Genomic DNA, 22,732 nt, shown 5'->3' on the forward strand with positions numbered 1-22,732 from the left:
CAGGCCTGTTTCTGGCACCTCTGTTTCACAAAGGAGGCTGCCACATAGCAATGCCATCTCTAGAAGGCCAGCAGGTAGACAACTTTTACCCAAGAGATCTCTCCTCACATGAGAGTGCATTAAATAGTTGCACTACCGGATCCTTCCAGGGCACCACAGATGCATCAAGCAAGTAACAGAGACTTGTTTGCAAGGATCATTCTCCAAGTCGCACTCCAGGAATGACCACTCATACTCAGTGTGAGGAATGTGGAATTGGGCAGGTAGACCGAGCACAGGAAATGCTGGCAGGAAAGGATTTTCATGCTTTTTTTCAGGCCTCGCTGCAAGTACAAAAAGGCCTCATTATAGACCTGAAAATGATTTATATTGATGTTAATAAGTCCACATTCAGTTTCCTTGTTTCCTTGCAGGTCCACTCTTTAAGACAGGCACTTCTGGGCTTCCACACTGTTCGCTGCAGAATGTCCATTTTTAAAGCTGGAACTGATTAGTTTTTTGCAGTTTTGTTTCAACTTGATATTCTGTTTCCGCATTATTACTTTTTCCCCCGTTTGCTGCTGAAGCCCAGGGCTTCACTCACAACCTTGGTGCTCCCATCAGTTGCTCCATCAACTATAATCACACTGCTCAGCATAAATATTCCATTGGGATTTGACAGTGACTATCGTGAATTTGGAGGAAGAGGGAAGAAAGGCAGGTGTCTGGTGCCCATTTGGATTTGGCCAGAAACTACATTTTCAGATCTTGACACACCTACCTCGCCAAGTCTGAGGAGATCCTTTGCCGTCTCTGTTATGTGAGGAAGCCTGTGTTACAGTTGCGCTCATTACTGGGGCTTGACATACAAGACAAAGTCTTGCACAGGGATAGCTCTGCTCATTACTGTCAAAGTCAACACAACATTGAAATTTTGCGACTGGATCCATTCAGGTGACATTTGCCAGATTAGTCAGACTGTTGGTTCTCCAATGCACCAAGCAGGTGACAGAAGCCTTATTTGCAAGGGGGAAACACTTTTGTCACTTTGCCCTTGGAAAGGAGGTAACAGTATGAGAGGAAACAGCACTTTTACCAGGTGGCAGGTAAATGTGTGATGCCCTGGCTGTAGCACGCTGCCTTCATCTAGCACCAGAACAAGCAGACTAGACAGATAAACCTTGCTCTCCCTTTCTCTTGCTGCTGCTACCTTCATTTATTCCTCTGACTAGTGCTGGTTGATGCATTAGGTGCTCTGTCCTGATTCTTGCTATCCGATTGCCCTAAAGTGGGTGTTTCTGTGCTGGTGTCTGTGTCCTGAGGAATGCTTGACTGGTGTTTATGTGATCAACTACCTTCCTACATGTCTCTAGTGCTACTTGCACAAAGAGAAAGGGAACATGTGTTATGTGGCAAATGGCTGTGCACAAAGCAGCAAAGTAAATATCATGTCATGCTGCTGATGCTCAGATATGCATGTTACCCGCAGTGAATTTAAAGGGCAAGCAGGAAAATGAAGAAGAAAATATTTACCTTTTTGGGCTGCCATGAAACCACCAAGATTCCCCTCACCCAATTCTACTTCTATGGTCCTCAAGCCACTAATTCAGAAGCCATCTCATGGCAATCAAGGTGACACAGATTAGCTGGTGTAAGAGGTTTTAGGTCTGCCTTGTATTTGCTCGGGTAATCCCATGAGCGGTCCAAGTGTCTTATGTTCAGGAGTGTGCCCATACTGCCCAATATCTAATTATGTGATAATGTATCCCAGGGGTGTAATAGCGTCATTTTATGATCTGTACTGGATATTGTCTCTTTTGCATGTGACCTTGTGCGCTTCTCCAATCTTTCTGAAGGTAGAATCAAATTGAACACAACAAAAATTCTATTTTCATTACATCGTTCTGGTCGAAGAATGACAATTGATCACTGGTGCCTTTTATGCCAAACCTACAAGAATCTGTACAGTGCGTTTCTCTGGTAGTCTGCACTGAATTATACTGACAAATCCTGTCTGATAAAGTGCGCCACAGGAAACACACAAGACTTTCCAAAGGATGTGCTACTTCTAAATCATGTGCACATCATTCTAACAGCATAAGGTGCAGGTTATAGCATTGTTTTACTGCCATTGTGTTGCCCATGTTTGTCCCATTGACAAATTGCCATACACAGCCAGGTGTGCCTGATGAAAATGGCTGACAATTGCAAATATTTGCAAAGCCATCAGTTTATAAAATGACCCCGTGGGCAACTCAGAACAGATCCCTGTAGAACTCCATTAGTCACTCGCATCGACTGATGTTTTCACATGTGCCACTTTCTGCTTTCTACTGCCAGGTCAATTTCGATTTGGTTAATTAATTTTCTATCTCTACAACTCTCTGCGGTAACTCCAAACACAATATAATATACAGAGAACTGGCAAGTCATGCGCAAAGAGTCATTCAGTATATGGCTGTCCAGAGAAGCCTGGAGGCGTGAGCTGAGTGGAACTAGCAGAATCTCACCATGTGACCCATTATTAGCGATGTTGTGAAGGCAGACGGAGAGGTGCTCTTTTCTCTCTCTCTCATACACAAACACAGAGGCACCAGAATGGTAGTTTGAACCTAAACTGTTCGTCACCTAAGTGGAATACCAATTAGCTTGGGATTAAATCGTTGGTAAATAGGATTTTGCTCAGAAGTATCAATTTTTTGTTGTTTTTATAAAACAAGGAGCAGTAGGAAACTGATGATCTCTCTGTGAAATCGATAGTGTGTTTATTCATGTATTTTATGTAAAATAAAAGTTTGTTGGTTTACAGTCATGTCTCGCCCTGTTGGAGAGTGCTTTTCAGTTCACCTTCCGTAAAGACAGGAGAATACACGTGGTGACAATTGAAAGATTACCGTAGTCAATTCATGCAACAAGGGCTACACGTTACAATCCCTGAGCTATGCTATCATTTAACTAAATATTGCGCAGTACTTTTGATTGCATGGGTCATGAGGTCCACTTACTGGAGTGAACAGTGATGCTGAACCCAATAGTATCAAGCGCAAAACCCAAAAAGTTGTAACAATATGCTTTCTCAAGAAATTGCTTAAATTGCCCCTTATTCTCAACGATAAGCAAAAAAGTCCATCCCCTCTATTAAACTTTGGATACCTCCACTCCAGCCCCAGGATGGTAACCATCAGATGGATATTTGATTGACTCAACGTAAATGTATCCCCATAACATAAGGGGATGGATTTTCCTTAACTTCTCTTTGGTTATAGTCTTACCCATGGTTTTGTTTAAAAACTGTTTTGGAGCTGACTGTTGTTCCTCTTGACATGGAAAGCTAAAGCTCTATGCACATCGACTAAATGATACGGGTAAAACTTCACCAGCATGAGACTTGGGGAAATCCAGATACAATTTTGGGAAAAATTATAAATATGATCTGAAGTCTACCCTACTTGTATTCAAAACAAGATTATGATGAATTCAATGCCAAGACATTCAATTCACTCGCCCACTGTGCTGAAGTAGAGACAACAATGTAACAGTTTTAAGCTTAGGAAACTTCTGATCACTTAAGCACGCAAATGAAAACCTCAAAAAGGTTCAAATGGTTCTCACATCAGCTTACTGAGAACTGTGGTTGTAGATTTGCTGTCAGCATGTGTCATAACTCTGAGATGGTTTCCTTGGTAGGTGCAGTTACGTGCACCTCTGCCTGTATATTCTGGTGTAAGGGTACTGCTAGATGGGAGCCATGTGCCATGATGCTTTCTGGTATCTCTCCTTTTCTCCTCATCTCCTCTTCTTCCAGAAAGTAAAGATACCAGGACATGCCCAATGAGAAACCTACTTTGCCCTATGAAAGAGTGGGGGGGCAGGGGGAGGAATTGTAGCCCCATATCAAATGGCACAAGACAGATGTCAAAGCAGTTGGCAGCAGCTAAAAAAAAAACCCTAAAAATGAGCCGTAAATTAGATGTTAGTTTAGACTTCTTAAATTCTCTTCTGCTTTCTTCCCATTGCCTAGCAACCCTGGAGACCTATTTTATATGGGTGAAAAGAGGGAATGATACAGAAATAACAGAAAATGGGGTGCATGATGTAAAGTCATTTTTGTTTCATTTAATTTCAAGTGAGGAAAAATAGGTGGCAGTTTCCTGAAACTGCAGACCAATTGGAAAGACGAGGCTAAACTCACCGACTTGAGTCTCTGTTTGGGAGCCTTTCCTTAGCCCATGGTACAAAGATCAACTAAGTGGGCACAAGGACATTCAGTTAATTTATGGCACTGAACACTTGTCAGAGCAAGAGCAGGAATCCATCACATGCATGTGAGTTTGGCTTGTGACTGCATTTTAGGTTGGAGCATTGCTGGTGTTTTAATCCAGACTGAATACTGCCCCAATAAACTATTTTTGCTAACACAAAAAAATTAAAAGTCAGACTACATATTACTATATGTTTACTTTTTGGTATATTTGTAGCAGTGATGGTGTTAAATATTGCATTTCCCTATTGTTGTCTGATGCCATTTGCTGCTGCCAAGCCATTTCTGGCATATCATATCTACCCAGTAAAGTTCAAACACCATACGTTTTTCTGCCAACACTTTCTAATTGAATAGCACAAAGAAAAAAAATATTAATTTTGTTCTCAAGGTGAAGGACATTAGCTCTAGGAAACAGCTTTTGAATTTATGCTCATCAATGTGAGGACAGTAATGCTGTGAAATAAAACACTTTCTTACTTCAAGACCCATTGTTGGCATTACACATTCCCACATCAGGTACGACATGGTTAGATGTGGAGTGAAGCTTTCCCTGACCCAGCAAAGGTACAATGATGAGTAACAAAGATGATTCCATATGTCGGGACTTTAGTAATAAGGAAATATTAAAGAATTTGGACGTCTCTTTGGAAAAGAGGAGATTCTGAAGTTAATTCATTGGTACTTTGAAGATTATGAGAAGGATTTATATTGTTGATTCAGGTGACTATTGGCAAAGGGTAAAATACCAGAAGACAAGTTAAAAGTTCGGAGTAAGAAGATTAAATCAGGCACACCTTTTTACATAATATTAATAGACCAATGGAATAACTTACAGGAAAGATTAATGCAGTGAAAAGCATGAACAGATTCAAGATGCAACTAAATGTTTCTGGAGAGAGAAAGCTTTGACGGATATGGTGACATGAGAGGGGGTTTGACATCAGCCAAGAAAAAGGTCTTTTAGGCAAAATAGCCTTTTTCTGGTACTAAATTATTTTATGTTCTTATGTAGTCATGTTTGTAATAACTTTATCTCAAATGATTTTCTCAGGAGTGTTTATATACAAGCCTCTTGGTACGAATCTAACAGGAAACCATAAAAAGTTTATGACATTGCCACATGCTGGTGGTACTGTATTAGCAAAAACTATAGTATAAACATAAAGCATCTAAACCACCTGTGAACAATATATTTCAGTTTCACCTTCAACGTTTCTCCAGTTTTTTTATACATTCGGTAGAACTTCACATTTTCCCATAGACCAACACAAAAATGATTACATCTACTGAACAGTTACATTGACAGAATTTGATGTTATCTTCAAAATCATTTGAGTTTAAACATTATGCAGCCTCTGTTCAATGCCAAGCAGAAGATCATGATTGTGGCTAGTGAAAAATACAGCCATGTAGATGAACTGTGCTCCTGAAATGTCAGTTAACTTTTCTTTCCTATTATATACAAATGATTCTGTACTATTAGGTTCTCCTGCATTGTAGCAAAGTATTTAAATCTGGAGCTTTGTGCTCCCTACGTCTGTTGCGCATCACTGTGGAGGTCTACCAGTTTAGTGGAGAACATCAATCTCTGGTACTCTACTAGAAAGTAGGATATTTAGCTTTGTGCTGGATAAGTGAATGCTGAGATGGGAGAGTTAGGGTGTTAGAGGGATGAGCTTCAATAGACTGGGCTGAATGGTGCTTTCTCATCCTTGACTTTTTAAAATCTTAAGTGTTCATTTAGAGTCCATTTGTTAATGCATTCTTTCTTTGCATTATGGTATATATGAGCTTAGACGATTCACTTACAAAGATGGCTTAGTTTGTTTTGATACAGTAACTATTGCTACTCAGAAGTTAGAAAGATTATAAACAATTGTCGATGATAAACTGCAATGTAAACAAGTTTGAACAGAAGCCCATGAATTAAACTTTAGGTGGTAGTTTGTTGGTGATTGCCCACAGAGTCTGTCTCTGGCCTGTTTTTCTCTTGCTAATGGTTTTGGACTACTCAATTTAAGCAAGACAGGGCTGAAAAATACTTTATAAAAATGTATGTGCCCATGTTTATTTCTGGCAAAGATGTGGAAATAAGTACCTAGGGTAAGAGTTTTTTCTTTCTCAAAGAAGCAAACCTCTGTCAGTTTGGCATGTTATATGCTGAGAAGGGCCATCCCTCAGCTGTTTTTCTAAAGACTCTTAAGACAATCCAAATATCCTCCTTAGGATACTTACAGAAACATAATCAATTCTGTAAATCAACCATTATATATTGCTAAATAATTTTGTATTTCTTTTCAGTAAATCTATTATGCTAGCCCAAAATAAAGTTAACAAATCAATTGCATTTTTGGCACATTTTAATTTAAAACTTTCAACTTTCACACACCAGCTTTTAATAGTGGGATCTCAGAAAAATCACATAGTAGCAAAACTTTGAAAAAAGCATCAGGTGATAATGAGACATTTCATTTCTATCATCTTGAGCACTCTGCCTTGGTGTATCAATCTTGAATTAGCACCTTTAACCTTGAGAGTTGTGCAATGTTTTCAACATTTTCCTAGTTGGTATTTATAGTAAACTTTTAATGTATACATGTAGATGCAGCAAATTATGAAAAATTAGACACTTTCAGACTAAGGTGATTGAAAGGTCAATGCAAACTTCATTGACATTACATTTAAACACTATAATGTTCATACATTTATCTGCTGTTTTCTGCATTTATTGCCATTGCTGTTCAAAATATGAATATATTGCAATATTGTAATTTCATGAAATCAATAAATCACAAAATTAAGATTTGTTAGCTACAATAGCATGAGATTAACACTGAAATCGTTATTATGGAAACATTGTTCTGTTACCATTATATTATAAATGTAATAGCTTCAAAGCTGGTCATGCCATTTATAAAGGTTAGTTACATCTTCCCTTGCTTATTGGAAATTAAAGGTGACAGTACATTGTCACAGATTTACCACAGAGTATAATTTTGCCCGCAAACCTTCAGTATTACACTATTTTGTCCATGACTCAAGTTTTGACTATTTTAGTCAGAGTAGAAAAGTACTTGCTCATCTTTAAAAATTCTGTACAGGAAAAAGTTAATAAAATACAGTTTTAAAACTTTTCAAGTACTCGCCAGTTCATTTAAATTATACACTAAGAGACTCTAGGGGTAATTTTCTGACTTCACACTCCTGTTGCGGAGCTTCACCTTCTTGTAGCATATTCAGGAGCTCACATTAGTTTAAATGGTTGGAAAAATCAAATGCAGTGCACACCCAAATGCCCTCTTGGTGGGTGAGGCTTTGCACCGCAAGCACAAACTCAGAAAATTACCCCTTACACATACTTGGTTAGAAAAAGATTTCACTCTGTTTAAACACTATGACACAAATAGACATGGATGTGAGCTGGCAGCTGGTGATCTGCGTTCCTATCCACCTACATGCAGGCCAAACATCCTGCCTTTAATTAACCAAAACATTCCACCAAGTAAACAGGATTGATGGCAGGGTGCAGGTCAGTGACTTGTCACAACTGCTCACCCAACACACACAAACACACGTACACACAGTGTACTGACACAGCCTTGTTTTCTTGGAGCAACTTCACCTTTCAGTAACAACAACCTTCTTGTTCCTTCCGCCCTCAGCAGGCTAGAAACGTCATTCCAGTTCTGCGGTAAGCACTCTATTAAGGAGGAAAAAAAATAGCCTGTATTCAATATAATCACACATAGTCACAGGAGAACTGCCTAGAAATTAATACTTTGCTTACACTTTAGACTTCAGGGAACAACTAGGCTTATTAATATATTGTTCTGCGAGAGTTGTAAACATGTAAAACAAGTATCAGGTTTTTACACTAATAAGCCTAATAGTGAGTTTAAATTTGTTTTAGAAAGCAATGCAACCTTTAATTAAATGCAATACCAATAAAATACATAAAGGTACAACTAAAGAAAGTCTACCATATAATTTCCGTTCTTACACTTGCTTACCTTTTTATTTCTAGCAGTTCACAAAATCTCAAATATATGGCAAATTATGTCTACAGAAATCTTTAAAATATTTATCTCTTCTGCACAAATTAAAATGCACCATATACAATGATATGCAAACACCGCAGTTGGATACCAGCATTTTCTGTGAGTCATATACCATTTGTTGAAGTTTGCAACGTAATCCAGAAGGGCAGGCTTAGTATTTTCATATTTCCATCACAATTACCCACTTGCTGGAGTACAATGTATCTATTATTCCTCAGTGGAACAAATTTATAATTCTGTTTGCAACTGTTATCTGATACAACTGTGCATCATCAACAATTTTACATGTGTGTCACATGTTCACATGAAATGCTTATAAAACAAATGATTCAAAACACATTGGCATTTAACAGAAATGGGTAATTGAGGAGGATCAGTCCAAACGCTAGGATGTCACTGTTACTAAATACCATGACCTAATCTTTTTAATTCTGACACCTAATGGATCACTTGCTGAATCTTCACAAGTTTCCGAGTCCTGCCTGTGCAACTTAAACTTTATTACTAAAATTATGTTGGCCCTTTCTTTTTGTATGAGCTGTTCCACGGAAGGATGTTCTAAGCTGAATACTGTAAGACACATGGCTGAGCTGTTAAAGATGACATCACCACTGGAATAGTCTACTGAGAATAGGGGAAACACTACCAATTTTAAAAAGGTATATGTTTTGGGATTTTAAACCTTTGATTATATAATTTTAATAAGAGATCTTTTTAAAATCACAATTGAAGAAAAGGTCTGTCATTTGTAATATAAATTGGAGATTTTCTTTAAATTGATGGCTGATTAATACTTTCATGTGATTAACAGATTATCAATCACTTGTCAAAAACTGCCCAGTGTCAGATTCACATTCATCATCTGGGGCGGCACCATTTAGGTTGGAAGGAAGGAGTAAACGATCAAGAGAATCTGTGGCCAGAATTGTCGGCCAACTGGTTAACCACGACCTCCTGGAACCTCTAATAGCTACACATACACACATGAAAAGCATAGAGAGTAGAAATATTGTTTCTTGCCTTATGTACAATGTAAGCTGACAAGCAGCAACAAATAAAGCTTTTCATTCCAGCTCAAAGGAAGTTCATTTGTAAGGAATCTTACAACACCAGGTTATAGTCCAACTGTTTTATTTGAAAATCACAAGCTGTTTCATGAAAATCACATGAAAGTATTAATCAGCCATCAATTTAAAGAAAATCTCCAATTTATATTACAAATGACAGACCTTTTCTTCAATTGTGATTTAAAAAAGATCTCTTATTAAAATTATATAATCAAAGGTTTAAAATCCCAAAACGTATACCTTTTTAATCTGAAAGCTTGTGATTTTCAAATAAAACAGTTGGCTAATAACCTGGTGTTGTAAGATTCCTTACATTTGTCCACCCCAGTCCATCACCGGCATCTCCACATCGAAGTTAATTTGAACATCCTCAGTAAGATATCTGTTGGGAAAATTGCCCAAATATGTAGATTGGCATGGTGTTTGGCTTACTAAACTATTATTCTAAATACACCTAATCATATAGATATATTTAAAAAGACAATCTGTCAAAGGCATTTTGTGAATAAAACAAAGTTATACAACTTGCTAAAATGATCTCAGGTACCATTTTTCAGACTGCAAGCAAAAATATATATTTTCAACAGCACCTATTTTGTTACAACATCTATTATATATTAAAAACAGTAGGAGTAATTTTGACTGGGTGATAGTGTAAAACTTCAATGGAAATGAAAATTGGGAGAGCTGTATAACAGGCGACTGAATCGATATTGTCATTTTACACTATCACCCAAAGTCAAAATTACCCCCAAGTGTGTGGTTGCAATGTTCTATTGTAACTGTACCTGTAGGTGACATTGTCAGCATAACATTACGCAATCTAATGTTATGTGACAGACCTACCATGTTCAGGAAAATTCATTGGTGGTGAAAATATCTGGAAAATACCGGTTATTAAGGCAACCGTTGGCGAACAGCGGCAGCAGATGAACATGACAATAAGGTAAGCGGAGCACAAAAAGAAAGAAAACTGAAACTAAGCAGAAGTCTGATACGCATCCCAACCCCCTACCGACAGAGAACCTTATATGGGTCCACTCCATACCCCACAGAGGTTAAGCATGCAACTGCTACCTCACTGAACATCATTGTGACCTAACCCTTATAGAATCATAGAAGTTACAACATGGATACAGGCCCTTTGGCCCAACATGTCCATGTCGCCCAGTTTATACCACTAAGCTAGTCCCAATTTCCTGCATTTGGCCCATATCCCTCTATACCCATCTTACCCATGTAACTGTCCAAATGCTTTTTAAAAGACAAAATTGTACCCGCCTCTACTACTGCCTCTGGCAGCTCGTTCCAGACACTCACCACCCTTTGAGTGAAAAAATTGCCCCTCTGGACCCTTTTGTATCTCTCCCCTCTCACCTTAAATCTATGCCCTCTCGTTATAGACTCCCCTACCTTTGGGAAAAGATTTTGACTATCTACCTTATCTATGCCCCTCATTATTTTATAGACTTCTATAAGATCACCCCTTAACCGCCTACTCTCCAGGGAAAAAAAGTCCCAGTCTGTCTAACCTCTCCCTATAAGTCAAACCATCAAGTCCCGGTAGCATCCTAGTAAATCTTTTTTGCACTCTTTCTAGTTTAATAATATCCTTTCTATAATAGGGTGACCAGAACTGTACACAGTACTCCAAGTGTGGCCTCACCAATGCCCTGTACAACTTCAACAAGACATCCCAACTCCTGCATTCAATGTTCTGACCAATGAAACCAAGCATGCTGAATGCCTTCTTCACCACCCTATCCACCTGTGACTCCACTTTCAAGGAGCTATGAACCTGTACTCCTAGATCTCTTTGTTCTATAACTCTCCCCAACGCCCTACCATTAATGGAGTAGGTCCTGGCCCGATTCAATCTACCAAAATTCAGCTCCATCGAACACGAGTTTGGCCATATTCAGCCACCGCACACTGAGCAGGATTTTGGCCTCAACCAACCCTGCCGTCAGCAAGCCTGCAGTCCTCAACTCCCCCTAGCCACTAAGTCAAAGTTACCCACCATCTCCCCACATCTCAAAACCCCAACTTACCATCTCTGCCGCTAATTGAAGACCCCCTCACTGGCACAGCTCCTCCTTCGCTGACTGAAAACCCCCACATCTAGCAATCTCCCAGAGGAGGCAAAAGCACCCACCGTCACAGCTTTCCCCCCTCCTTCTTCCTTTCTCTCTGTCCCCCTCCTCCGCTACCCCTCCCTGCCCCCATTTTCCCTTTTCCCCTCCTTGTCTTCTATTCCTCTCCCCCTCACCTTGTCCTCATTTCCCCTTCCCTCACCCTCAGCTCTCTCCTCTGTTCTTCTCGCTCACTCCATGCGCAGTCCCTCCCCTCTCCTCACCCTCTCTGCCCTCCCCATCTCTATCCTCCCTCCCCCACCCATCTGTCTCCTCTCCCCTCCCCTGCTTTGATTCAATTATGATCACACCCTCCAATCCTGCTTTACCTGAAAAATGATCTTGACTCCCTGTATCCAATGCCATGGAAGACCGGCTATTATTACAGAAAACTAAAATGTACACAACAGTTGGCTACATAATAGTTACAAGTCAGTCACACAATTAAATTATTCTGATGTTACTGACAATGAGAGTTAATTTTTCCATTCAAACTCAGATTTTGTAACTTTTTTGCAATCACAAATAGAACTGGAACATCCATTATAAATTTAGTTTTACTCTGCCTTCAATATTCTGCCTCAGAGATACTCCTGCTATGTCAAGGAATTCATTAGCAGCAAGAGAGTTACTGTAAAATATTGTTAAAAATAAACAGTTTCACTGTAACTTGTATTATTAGTATGTGCAGCCATGGAGCACATATGTTGCAGATTTGAGCTAAGATTCCTTACACAGTGACTTCCCAACCTCAGCTGGGCCTTCTAGGAAGGTACACAATGGAGGCGAGAGAACTATGAATACTAACAGAGATGAGGATGCAGTGCAGAAATAGTTATTATGATTGCTTGGTGTCTTGTTTCTCTGGTCCTTCCATTTGCTTAGAAATGATTTGGTGATTTGCTAACTTGAGTAAGTAAACGAAAATGCAAATGCCAAAGGTCAAGGACGGTCACAACATTAAACTACACTGATCAGGTAGGGAGTGTTGACCTTTTGAAATTAATACATGAAAGCTGATAACGTACAGAAAAGCAGCATACAAATTCAAAGGAAACTTATGTGTCAAAAGAATTACGAGTGGCATAATGACTGCAATTGGCACAATGGCTTGTACAAGGAATAATGATGCATTTGATTTGGACTGCCATTATAAAAATAAGTTTGTAATCTGATAATAAATTACAGACTGTGAATAGCCTTGCTGATTACCTCATTCATTAACTAGTTAATGAGTAAAAAAAAATCTGCATAATACACATTGAACAACATCTAATAAAGTAGTTAACCATTCTGTAACAAATTTAAAAGAGCTGCAATTTCAAATGCACCAAAGCAGATTCATGATGACATGTCTGACATTTCCACCCTCCCATGTTCTATCCAGTAGGTCAAGGTAATAAAGAATATGACTTCTGCCAGGGCAGTGCAATTGTTAGTCTCTTTATTGCCATCCATGTTGTCATCATCAACCAGCAGGATATATGATTTGATGAAGTGAACTTGACAAGTCACCCTCTTCTTGCCAGGGTGTCATATGCTAAGGTGGAGCTTAGGCAAGCAGAATGCATGTATTAAGAATTCCACAGTCTGTTTATTTAAGCTCTGTTCACTATGTGACATCTAAATAGAATTTTTAATTTTTTTAGTACTGTACAGTACTAACTCAAGGGGACTAATTCAAGGAGAAACAAGGAAAGTTACAGTACAAACAAATGATTACATTTTCTGATGAGCATTTGCAGGTTACAAACTTCTGGCAAGCGGTACAAAAAAGTAGCTTATTTATTATGGGTGCAGCATTCCCCATAGTCAAACCGGCCTCCATCTACGGCAGATAAATGATCTAACTTAACAGGAATAAAAAAGGAAAGTATGCTTCTTCTCTTAGGAGATTTCTATCTTGCTCTCCCCTTCCTGTGCCCTATGACAATCATATGGTCTACCTTCATTACTTTTTTTCAAACCAAAGAAATAGGTAGCATAAAGATCCTTGAGTAAATTTTGCCTTTAGTTCGCTCATTTTAAAACTAATACTGAACTAATTTTAAAGTGCATTCTATATAGGCAATGTCACAAAATGATGAAAAAAGTTCTCTTTCATCAGAGATATTTGTAGTTTTAGTTTCCACTCCCCATTGAGACCTATATTTTGGTTCTTCCCTCTCAGTGGGTAACAGCTCAGTTGACATTATCGAGCAGCTCCAATGAAACACCCACACACTGGTATTCTTTCCAGTCCTAGATGCTGATTGGGAGGCATTTGAGATGGGAAAATACATGATCAGCCAAGTACACGGACGTACTTGGCAAGTACTGAATTTTCCTACTTGGGACTTCTGATGAGCATCCAGAAACAGTAAGGATGTTAATTAGCTTTATTTCCACTGGAGTTGCTTGCTGATGGTTCCATACCCGGTTAGGTGAGCAGTTCTCATGCTTATTGGGAATATCTGAAATGATGGAAAAGGAATGCTACAATTGCAAATATATCGTATTAGGCAGGAGTTTTTTTTTAAAAAAACAAAATACCTAATTTAGGGAAATAAAGATTTCATATTGAACACACCCTCCCACATTTTTTTCTCTTCTAAAGCAACTAGATTAAAATGAACAATTTTGTTTTGTTATTGTATTTTTGTGTGTTACACAGAGCTTAAAGTACTATAAGCCCATACACAGAAACCCAGTCTGCAGGAAGGATCCTGTGAAATTTGGTACATAGACAATTGTAAGGGTTTACTCATTTTTTCAAATGGTATTAATATCACATTCAATCTGCCAAAATCCGTGTTTACTAGGTATTACTGTTTTTAGTGCAGATATAGTGCTCAAATTGAACTGGTCAAAACCTGTTTATATCTGTAAATTTTCATCGGATCACTTTTGAGCTGGAAAGGCCAGATGTGAGCTCATAATTTTACCTCAATATCATTTCTTTTATATTTCAGCATTTACCGGCTCTTTACATAGTTGATTAATCAGTGCCTGGCCTCTTCCCCAGACACTCAGCTCTAATGATAAGCACCCCCAACAATGAAAAACAGTGGGTTGTTCTTTTGGTTTGTTCTTTCAGTCCCAAACTGGCACTCTGAGCAGAATGCTACTAAGCGCTTACCAGCGTTTGAAGCTGAATAGCTTAGCTATTAAAGAGCTGGTAAATTCTGAAGCATAAAAGAACTGACATTATGAGGTAAAATTACGAGTGTCCATCTGGAGAAGAGGCTAAGCAGCTGATTATCCACGTTCAAAAGTGCTGGTTAGTGCTGAGCAGCACTGCTCAGGTAGTCAGTACACATTACCTATATTGATAAGCCAGTTAGAGTGATCATTTGGACTACTGACCAAATCAAATCAATCACTAGAATCAGATTATGTTGTATTGCACAAACTCACATTTACACTAAATTCCACTCAACTGACAATGGACAAATTGCTTCTCCTTTCAAGTAGAGAAACCCATAAATCATAAAACAGAACATTAGATAGCTAGCATTTAAACATTTCATGGATGATATAATATTCCTGTCATCACAATTAACACATTGGAATTGAAGAAAATAATACATACTTTTAGGAGACTGTTTACCGTATCAAGAATTTAGATTTTATTGAAACCAATGAGAGAGGTTTGCACAAGGTAGCAGACAGCCCTTCTCATTTATACATCATAAAACGATACACAGAAAAGGCAGAAAATGGGATTAGAGCAGATAGCTCTGATTGTGTGCTGTAATTTCTAGGATTCTAACTCATTAAGTACCTAATGGGAAGCTTTATCTTAGCTGCTACTCACAACATCCAGAACAAAATTTGGATATAGTCAACCATAGCATTGTGGCTACCTTGCATTGAAAAAGAGACACCATAGGTCCAGCTAGTAATGGAGGTGGTCCTCATCGTCTCCCTTCTGAGCTCCTTAATAGCTTAAAAATCCTGAGAATAACTGCAGCATTGATCAAGAATAATATTGGGACAGTGTGACTTGGGTCTGTAGTATATTGTGCATAAGAACATAAGAAATAGGAGCAGGAATAGGCCAAATGGCTCCTCAAGCCTGCTCCGCCATTCAATAAAATCATGGCTGATTTTCGACCTCAACTCCACTTTCCCGCCCGATCCCCATATTTCTCGATTCCCTTAGAGTCCAAAAATTTATCGATCTCAGTCTTGAATATACTCAATGACTCAGCATCCACAGCCCTCTGTGGTAGAGAATTCCAAATATTCCCGACCCTCTGAGTGAAGAAATTCCTCCTCATCTCAGTCCTAAACGTCTGACCTCTTATCCTGTGACTATGTCTCTAGTTCTAGACTCTCCAGCCAGGAGAAACATCCTCTCAGCATCTACCCTGTCAAGCCCCCTCAGAATCTTATATGTTTCAATGAGATCACCTCTCGTTGTTCTAAACTCCAGAAAGTATAGGCCCATTCTACACAATCTCTCCTCATAGGACAACCCTCTCATCCCAGGAATCAATCTAGTGAACCTTTGTTGCACCGCCTCTAAGGTAAGTGCATCCTTCCTTAGGTAAGGAGACCAAAACTGTATACAGTACTCCAGGTGTGGTCTCACCAAAGCCCTATACAATTGCAGCAAGACTTGCTTACTCTTGTACTCCAACCCCCTTGCAATAAAGGCCAACATACCATTTGCCTTCCTAATTGCATGCTGTACCTGCATGTTAACTTTCTGTGTTTTGTGAACAAGGATACCCAAATCCCTATGAACACCAATATTTAATAGTTTCTCACCATTTAAAAAATATTCCGTTTTTCTATTCTTCCTACCAAAGTGAATAGCCTCACATTTCCCCACATTATACTCCACCTGCCACCTTCTTGCCCACTCAGTTAACCTGTCCATATCTCTTTGCAAATGCTGTGTCCTCCTCACAGCTTACTTTCCTATCTAGCGTTGTATCGTCAGCAAACTTGGATACATTTCACTCGGTTCCTTCATCTAAGTCATTAATATAGATTGTAAATAGCTGAGGCCCAAGTCCTGCGGCACTCCACCAGCTATAACCTGCCAATCCAAAAATGACCCGTTTATTCCTACTCTCTGTTTTCTGTCTGTTAACCAATCCTCAATCCATGCTAATATATTACCCCCAAACCCATGAGCCCTAATCTTGTGTAAAAACCTCTTGTGTGGCACCTTGTCGAATGCCTTTTGAAAATCAAAATATACTACATCTACTGGTTCCCCCTTATCTACCCTGCCAGTTACACCCTCAAAAAAATTCTAATAGATTTGTCAAACACGATTTATCTTTCATAAAACCATATTGACACTGCCTAATTATATTATGGTTTTCTAAGTGCCCTGTTACTACGTCCTTAATATTATATTCTAGTATTTTCCCTATTACTGATGTCAGGCTAACTGGCCTATACTTCCATCTATTCTCTCTCCCTCCTTTCTTGAATAGCAGGGTTACATTTGCTACCTTCCAATCCATGGGGGCCATTCTCGAATCTAGAGAATTCTGGAAGATCAAAACCAATGCATCCACTATCTCTGCAGCCACCTCTTTTAAAACCCTAGGATGTAGGCGATCAGGTCCAGGGGATTTGTTGGCTTTTAGTCCCATTAATTTTTCTAAAACTTTTTCTTTACTAATCTTAATCACCTTAAGTTCCTCTCTCTCATTAGACCCTTGATTCCCCACTATTTCCAGTATGTTTTCTTGTGTCTTCTACTGTGAAGACAGGTATAAATTATTTGTTTAACATCTCTGCCGTTTCCTTATTCCCCATTATAATTTCTCCTGTCTCTACCTCTAAGGGACCGACGTTTACTTTTGCTAATCTCTTCCTTTTTATATACCTGTAGAAGCTCTTACAATCTGTTTTTATATTTCTCGCTAGTTTACTCTCATATTCAATTTTCTCCCTCTTTATTAATTCTTTGCTGATTTCTAAAAACCTCCCAATCCTCAGTCTTACTACTGTTTTTGGCAACATTGTAAGCCTCTCCTTTTAATCTAATACTATCCTTAACTTCTCTAGTTAAATCACTTTTGCTGTGGAGTTTTTATTCCTCAAAGGCACGTATATACGTAGGGAATTGAGAATTATTTCTTTAGAAGTTAGCCATTGCTTATCTACCGTCATATCTTTTAATTTAATTTCCCAATTTACCTTAGCCAACTCGCCCTTCATACCTACATAATTGGCCTTGCTTAAATTTAAGGCCCTATTTTCGGACTTAACTACATCACTCTCAACCTCAATATGAAATTCTATCATATTATGATCACTCTTCCCCAGAGGATCCTTTATTATAAGATTATTAATTAATCCTGTTTCATTTCACAATACTAGATCTAAAATAGCCTGTTGTCTAGTTGGTTTCTTGACATATTGTTCGAGAAAACTGTCTCTGATGAATTCTATGAACTCGTCCTCCAAACTACTTATGCCAATTTGATTTGCCCAGTCTATATGAAGATTAAAGTCCCCCATGATTATTGCATTACTCCTGTTACATGCTTCTCTAATTTCCTGATTTATACTCTGTCCAACACTATAACTACTGTTAGGGGGCCTGTAAACTACTCCCACCTGTGTTTTTGGCCCCTTGTTATTTCTCAGCTCCACCCATACTGATTCGACATCTTGATTTTCTGGGCTAAGATCCTTTCTCACTGTCGTTATCTCATCCTTTATTATCAGGGCTACCCTCCCCCACTTTTCCATTTTGCCTGTCTTTTCTAATAGTCAAGTACCTTGGAATATTTAGTTCCCAACTTTGGTCACCTTGCAACCACATCTCAGTAATGGCTACTAGATCAAACCCATTTATCTCTATTTGTGCCATTAATTCATCGATCTTGTTACGAATACTTCATGCATTCAGATACAGTGCTTTTAATTTTAGCTTTTAATTTTTTTCCCCTGATGTGACCGTAATCACTAATGCCCTATTAACTGTTAAACTCTCTGTCCCTTCCTGAAACACACTGCTTGTTTTTACCCAAATCGCTACTCTGCTCGACAGCCTTGACTTTTCTTTTTAGATAAAATTACCCTTACCTGATCCCTCCCCCACCCTTTTTAGTTTAAAGCTCTATCTACCGCCCTAGTTATTCGATTCACCAGGACACTGGTCCCAGCCCGGTTTAAGTGGAACCCGTCCCAATGGAACAGCTCCCTCTTTCCCCAGTACTGCTGCTAGTGCCCCATGAATTGAAACCCCTGCTTCCCACACCACTCTTTCAGCCACACATTTAACCATCTAATCTGTTTGTCCCTATGCCAATTTGTGCATGGCTCAGGTAGTAATCCAGAGATTATTACCTTTGAGGTTCTACTTTTTAATTTGGACCCTAGCTCCTCAAACTCCCACTCCCATTCCAGGGGAATTGGCTGTTCCCATTGTCAGATATGCAGTGGTCGATATTGATACCTTCAGGGGATCCATCACTATCTCTTCAGCATCATCCTAATGTTCTCTTGATGCACATGGCTTAACTTATGTGATACTCATTAGTTTATTACTACTAAAATGAGTCTCTGCTTCAACAATGGGCATGCTAAGAGCTAGTTACAAAATCACCTATTCTAATCTACAATGATGGCTTATTTTCTTGAAGTATATGTGCACACTTTCCTCTCCATGGCAAAGCCAAGAGCGATGCCGAAGCAGAGTTGGACTTGGTTGGGCATTTTGTTGAATCTTTCATCATTGAAGCCACCTTTTTGTATGAACATACAAAATTGATGGGCAGAAAGAGACCAGCTGGCCCATCAAGCCTGCCCCATAGAACTCTTGGATTCCTCCCTTGAAATTTCTCAAAAAATTGTTAAAAGAGAAGCAATGGCTGCAAATCTCTTATAAGACAAACCTTCCTCAATATAATGGCAATTTTGAAGCCAATTATTAGCACAAATCAGAAACATTTAGTTGGAACTGAAAAACAAAATAATTTAATCCCAAAGACCAAAATACAGAAACAGTACAATCAGAGAAACATAATTTCTCACTTGTGTATTGGTCTCAAAGTCTCTCAAATACCATCAGGCCCTACCGATGACTGGATATTGATTGTGTGTGTGTGTGCCTATATATTATATAATATAAATAAAATGGCACCCGCACACATATGAGCATGTACACACACAGAGATACATACATAAACACACACATGTCCAGTGTGTAAGTAGGAAAGTAAAGTACTGATGTCGGGAAGTTAAACACAACCTAAGCAGTGACCGCTTAACACTTATAAATTGTAAATGCATGGAATAAATAAATTGGTCACCAAAAGCACTAAATGCTGACACAGCTGGCTGATTCAAAAGGTAAACAGACAGAATCCAGATTTAACATGGCATAAATGGATGATGGGCTAAGCACAGAGAGAGAGATGTGCAAATGATTGTGCCTTAGTAAGGACAGCAACAATGTGGAGACTGACCAGCCTGAGCTCAACAGTGGAATACTATGGCCTAATTTGGATCAATTTAATTTTCAGTTTAGATGTTTTTAAAGTTAATGTTTAACTTATTGGGCTCGATATTAGGAGGGCTGCGGGTTCGTGGCGGGGGGGGCGACTGGGCGCATGGGTCACGCGCCCGGTGAAATCAGTCTGCCCCGCGCGCGATTGCAGCCTAATTGGATCCACTTACCTGGTCTTCCGGGTTCCCCGCTGCTGAGCTGCGCGTCGGGCGGACTGCGCATGCGCTGTAGGTCTGTCAGCTGGAGGAGCTCTATTTAAAGGGGCAGTCCTCCACTGACAGATGCTGCAACAAATAGCAAAAAGTACAGCAAGGAGCAGCCCAGGGGGAAGGTTGCTCCCAGGTTAATGATGCCTCACTCCAGGTATCATTAGATGGGGTGAGGAGGAGGGGGAGGACAGAGATCTTCCCCCCCGGCGGGCGGGAGGAAGCGGCCTGCCTCTGCCACCAAGAAGGCCTGGCTCGAGGTGGCAGAGGTGGTCACATGCACCACCAACATATCGCCCACCTGCATACAGTGCAGGAGGTGCTCCAATGACCTAAGCAGGTCAGCCAAAGTGAGTACACTTACTCATTCCCCTACACTCCGTCTGCCACATCACCGCCCCCACCCCACATCTCCTTCTGCACTGCCAACACTACTCTGTCACATCACTCCTCACACCCACTCAAAGCTCATCCTCATCTTACCTGCACTTACTCACCTCACCAGTACTCATCCCGCCACTACCACTCAACCCAATCCTCATACAATCTCATGGCTCTATCTCATACTCACCCTCTCATGCATCTCTTTCACGGTCAGCCTCACTCAACCTGCCACTACCTGTGCTGCAGCCACAGGGCATGCATCACAAATGTGCAGTAGGCAGCGTAAGGCAAACGTGTTGTGAGCATGAAGGGGATGCACAAGGGTGTTTGAGGGTTTGTCATGGTTTTTACTTATATTGAATTTCTGACCAACTCACATCACATATTATATTGGCACCACTACTGCCACGTCTTTGCGAATCTTGTCTGGTTTGTGCAATAATGCCTTTTCCTGAGGATCACAATGAAGACCCACAACTGATGCCACCCATTGTGTCACTGCAGAGTGGGTGCAGGTGTATTTGCAGGGCTCTTTTGTGCAGACGACTGAGAGACGTTGGCGATGTCCCTTGTGGCACCCTGGAAGGATGCGAAGGAGAATTTGTTGAGGGCAGTGGTGACTTTGACAGAGACAGGTAAGAAGATGGTGCTCGGGCCAGCCGGGAGCAGCTCAGCATGAAGGAGGCTGCAGATGTCCACGACTACATGTCGAGTGACTCTGAGCCTCCGTGTGCACTGCTGCTCAGAGAGGTTCAGGAAGCTGAGCCTCGATCTGTGGACCCTGTGGCGAGGGTAGTGCCCTCTGCGAAGCATCTCTCTCTGCGGTTGCCCTCCCTCCTGCTGTGCAGGTGGATGTGTCACAGCACTGTGTTGTGCAGCTCCACATGTCAGAGGTGGACGGTGTGGCCGGCGAGGCTGGTGATGCTGTTCGCCCTCCGAGAAGGTCATGACTGCAGCTACGGCGGCCCCCATCTGGAAGATGTACATCTGAGGGGGTCCGCAAGGTAGGTACATGTGTCTGGACCCCAGGGTAAGTGTGTAAGTTTGTGAATTTTCTTGTCAGGAGGGTGGTGGAGGCCAAACTTTGTCCAAAGTGACAGAGTGGCCACCTGCAATGAGTGAGGGTCTCCCCACCCCACCTGTCAAATGGACCTTTGCAGCTGCCACAGGCTGATAGCTGCAACACGTCCATTTCAACTGGGAGTGTTTCCCCCAGTACGGGAAACAGTCCCAGTTGTTTCTAAAATCCCACCCCTCCTGAAATATTCCCTTAATCAGGTCTGTTAACGACCTGAAATAGCAGAATAAATACTCTCAAGTGGCACCCCGCTGGCTTTAATTGCCTGCGGGAGTCCCATATGCGAGGGCTGCGCGCGCACGTCAGCGCGTCTGTGGGGAACCCGGAAGTGGGCGGGTTGGAGCCGGGCTCCCGACCCACTCCGGGATTCCCCGATTTTCGGAGCTCCCCCGCCAGGAACACACCCGATAGCGGGTGCTAATATCGGGCCCATTGTTTCTGACAATACACTCACATCAAACTCAAAGTAAAGTTAGCTTTTTGAAAGCGTAGTATACTTTTCCAAATATTACTGATGTTGGCAGATAAGTACAATCTATGGGCTTTTAAAATATAAGCTTGGCATCATCAAACCACAACTTCCTAATTTACCTCATCTTGTTTCTTACTCTTTTGAACTGTAGTGGTGTTCTCCACTATAGACCTTGGCCCCTCACCTGGTTTCTAGCAAAAACAGTGATCTGGTTCACTGACAGTGAAGAGTACAATTTTAAGATATTTTCTCCCATTCCCTTTTCTTTGGGTCTCTCTGATCGTATCATCTTCAACTGATGGGATGGATAGGTGATTTGTTCCCAGGCCTCTGATCACAAGACAATTATGGATGAGGAAGGTCATTCGGCCCATCTTACCTTATCCACCCAGAATAATCCTAACATTTCCCCACCCCCAATGTAGCATTCAATTATTTCTTAAGTGATTTTCAATGAGTGCAGGGTATTTTGCCTCCACTACTGCATTTGAAAGTTTATTCCACATGTTGATCACTCTTTGTGTGAAGAACAACTTCCTGATATCAGGTTTTAAAATTACCTTTTACTGGTTTGAATCTGTGTTCCTTTGTTCTACTCCCATAATTTAATTTAAAGTAATTGCAA

At 40.3% G+C, this 22,732-nt stretch overlaps 1 protein-coding gene across 2 annotated transcripts in view; it reads right to left on the minus strand.

Annotated features, from left to right (window-relative positions):
- Window positions 1-6,593: 6,593 nt before the first annotated feature.
- The window catches only part of supt3h (SPT3 homolog, SAGA and STAGA complex component), a 424,528-nt gene continuing 408,389 nt past the window's right edge, over window positions 6,594-22,732 (minus strand). For both annotated transcript variants that reach the window (XM_067984482.1, XM_067984481.1), the window contains one exon: window positions 6,594-7,943. In XM_067984482.1, the coding sequence (XP_067840583.1) occupies window positions 7,902-7,943 (42 nt within the window). In that variant the 3' untranslated portion in view covers window positions 6,594-7,901. The remainder of the gene's footprint in view (window positions 7,944-22,732) is intronic.

The sequence above is a fragment of the Heptranchias perlo genome, chromosome 5 (genome assembly GCF_035084215.1).
Source record: "Heptranchias perlo isolate sHepPer1 chromosome 5, sHepPer1.hap1, whole genome shotgun sequence".
NCBI lineage: Eukaryota > Metazoa > Chordata > Chondrichthyes > Hexanchiformes > Hexanchidae > Heptranchias > Heptranchias perlo.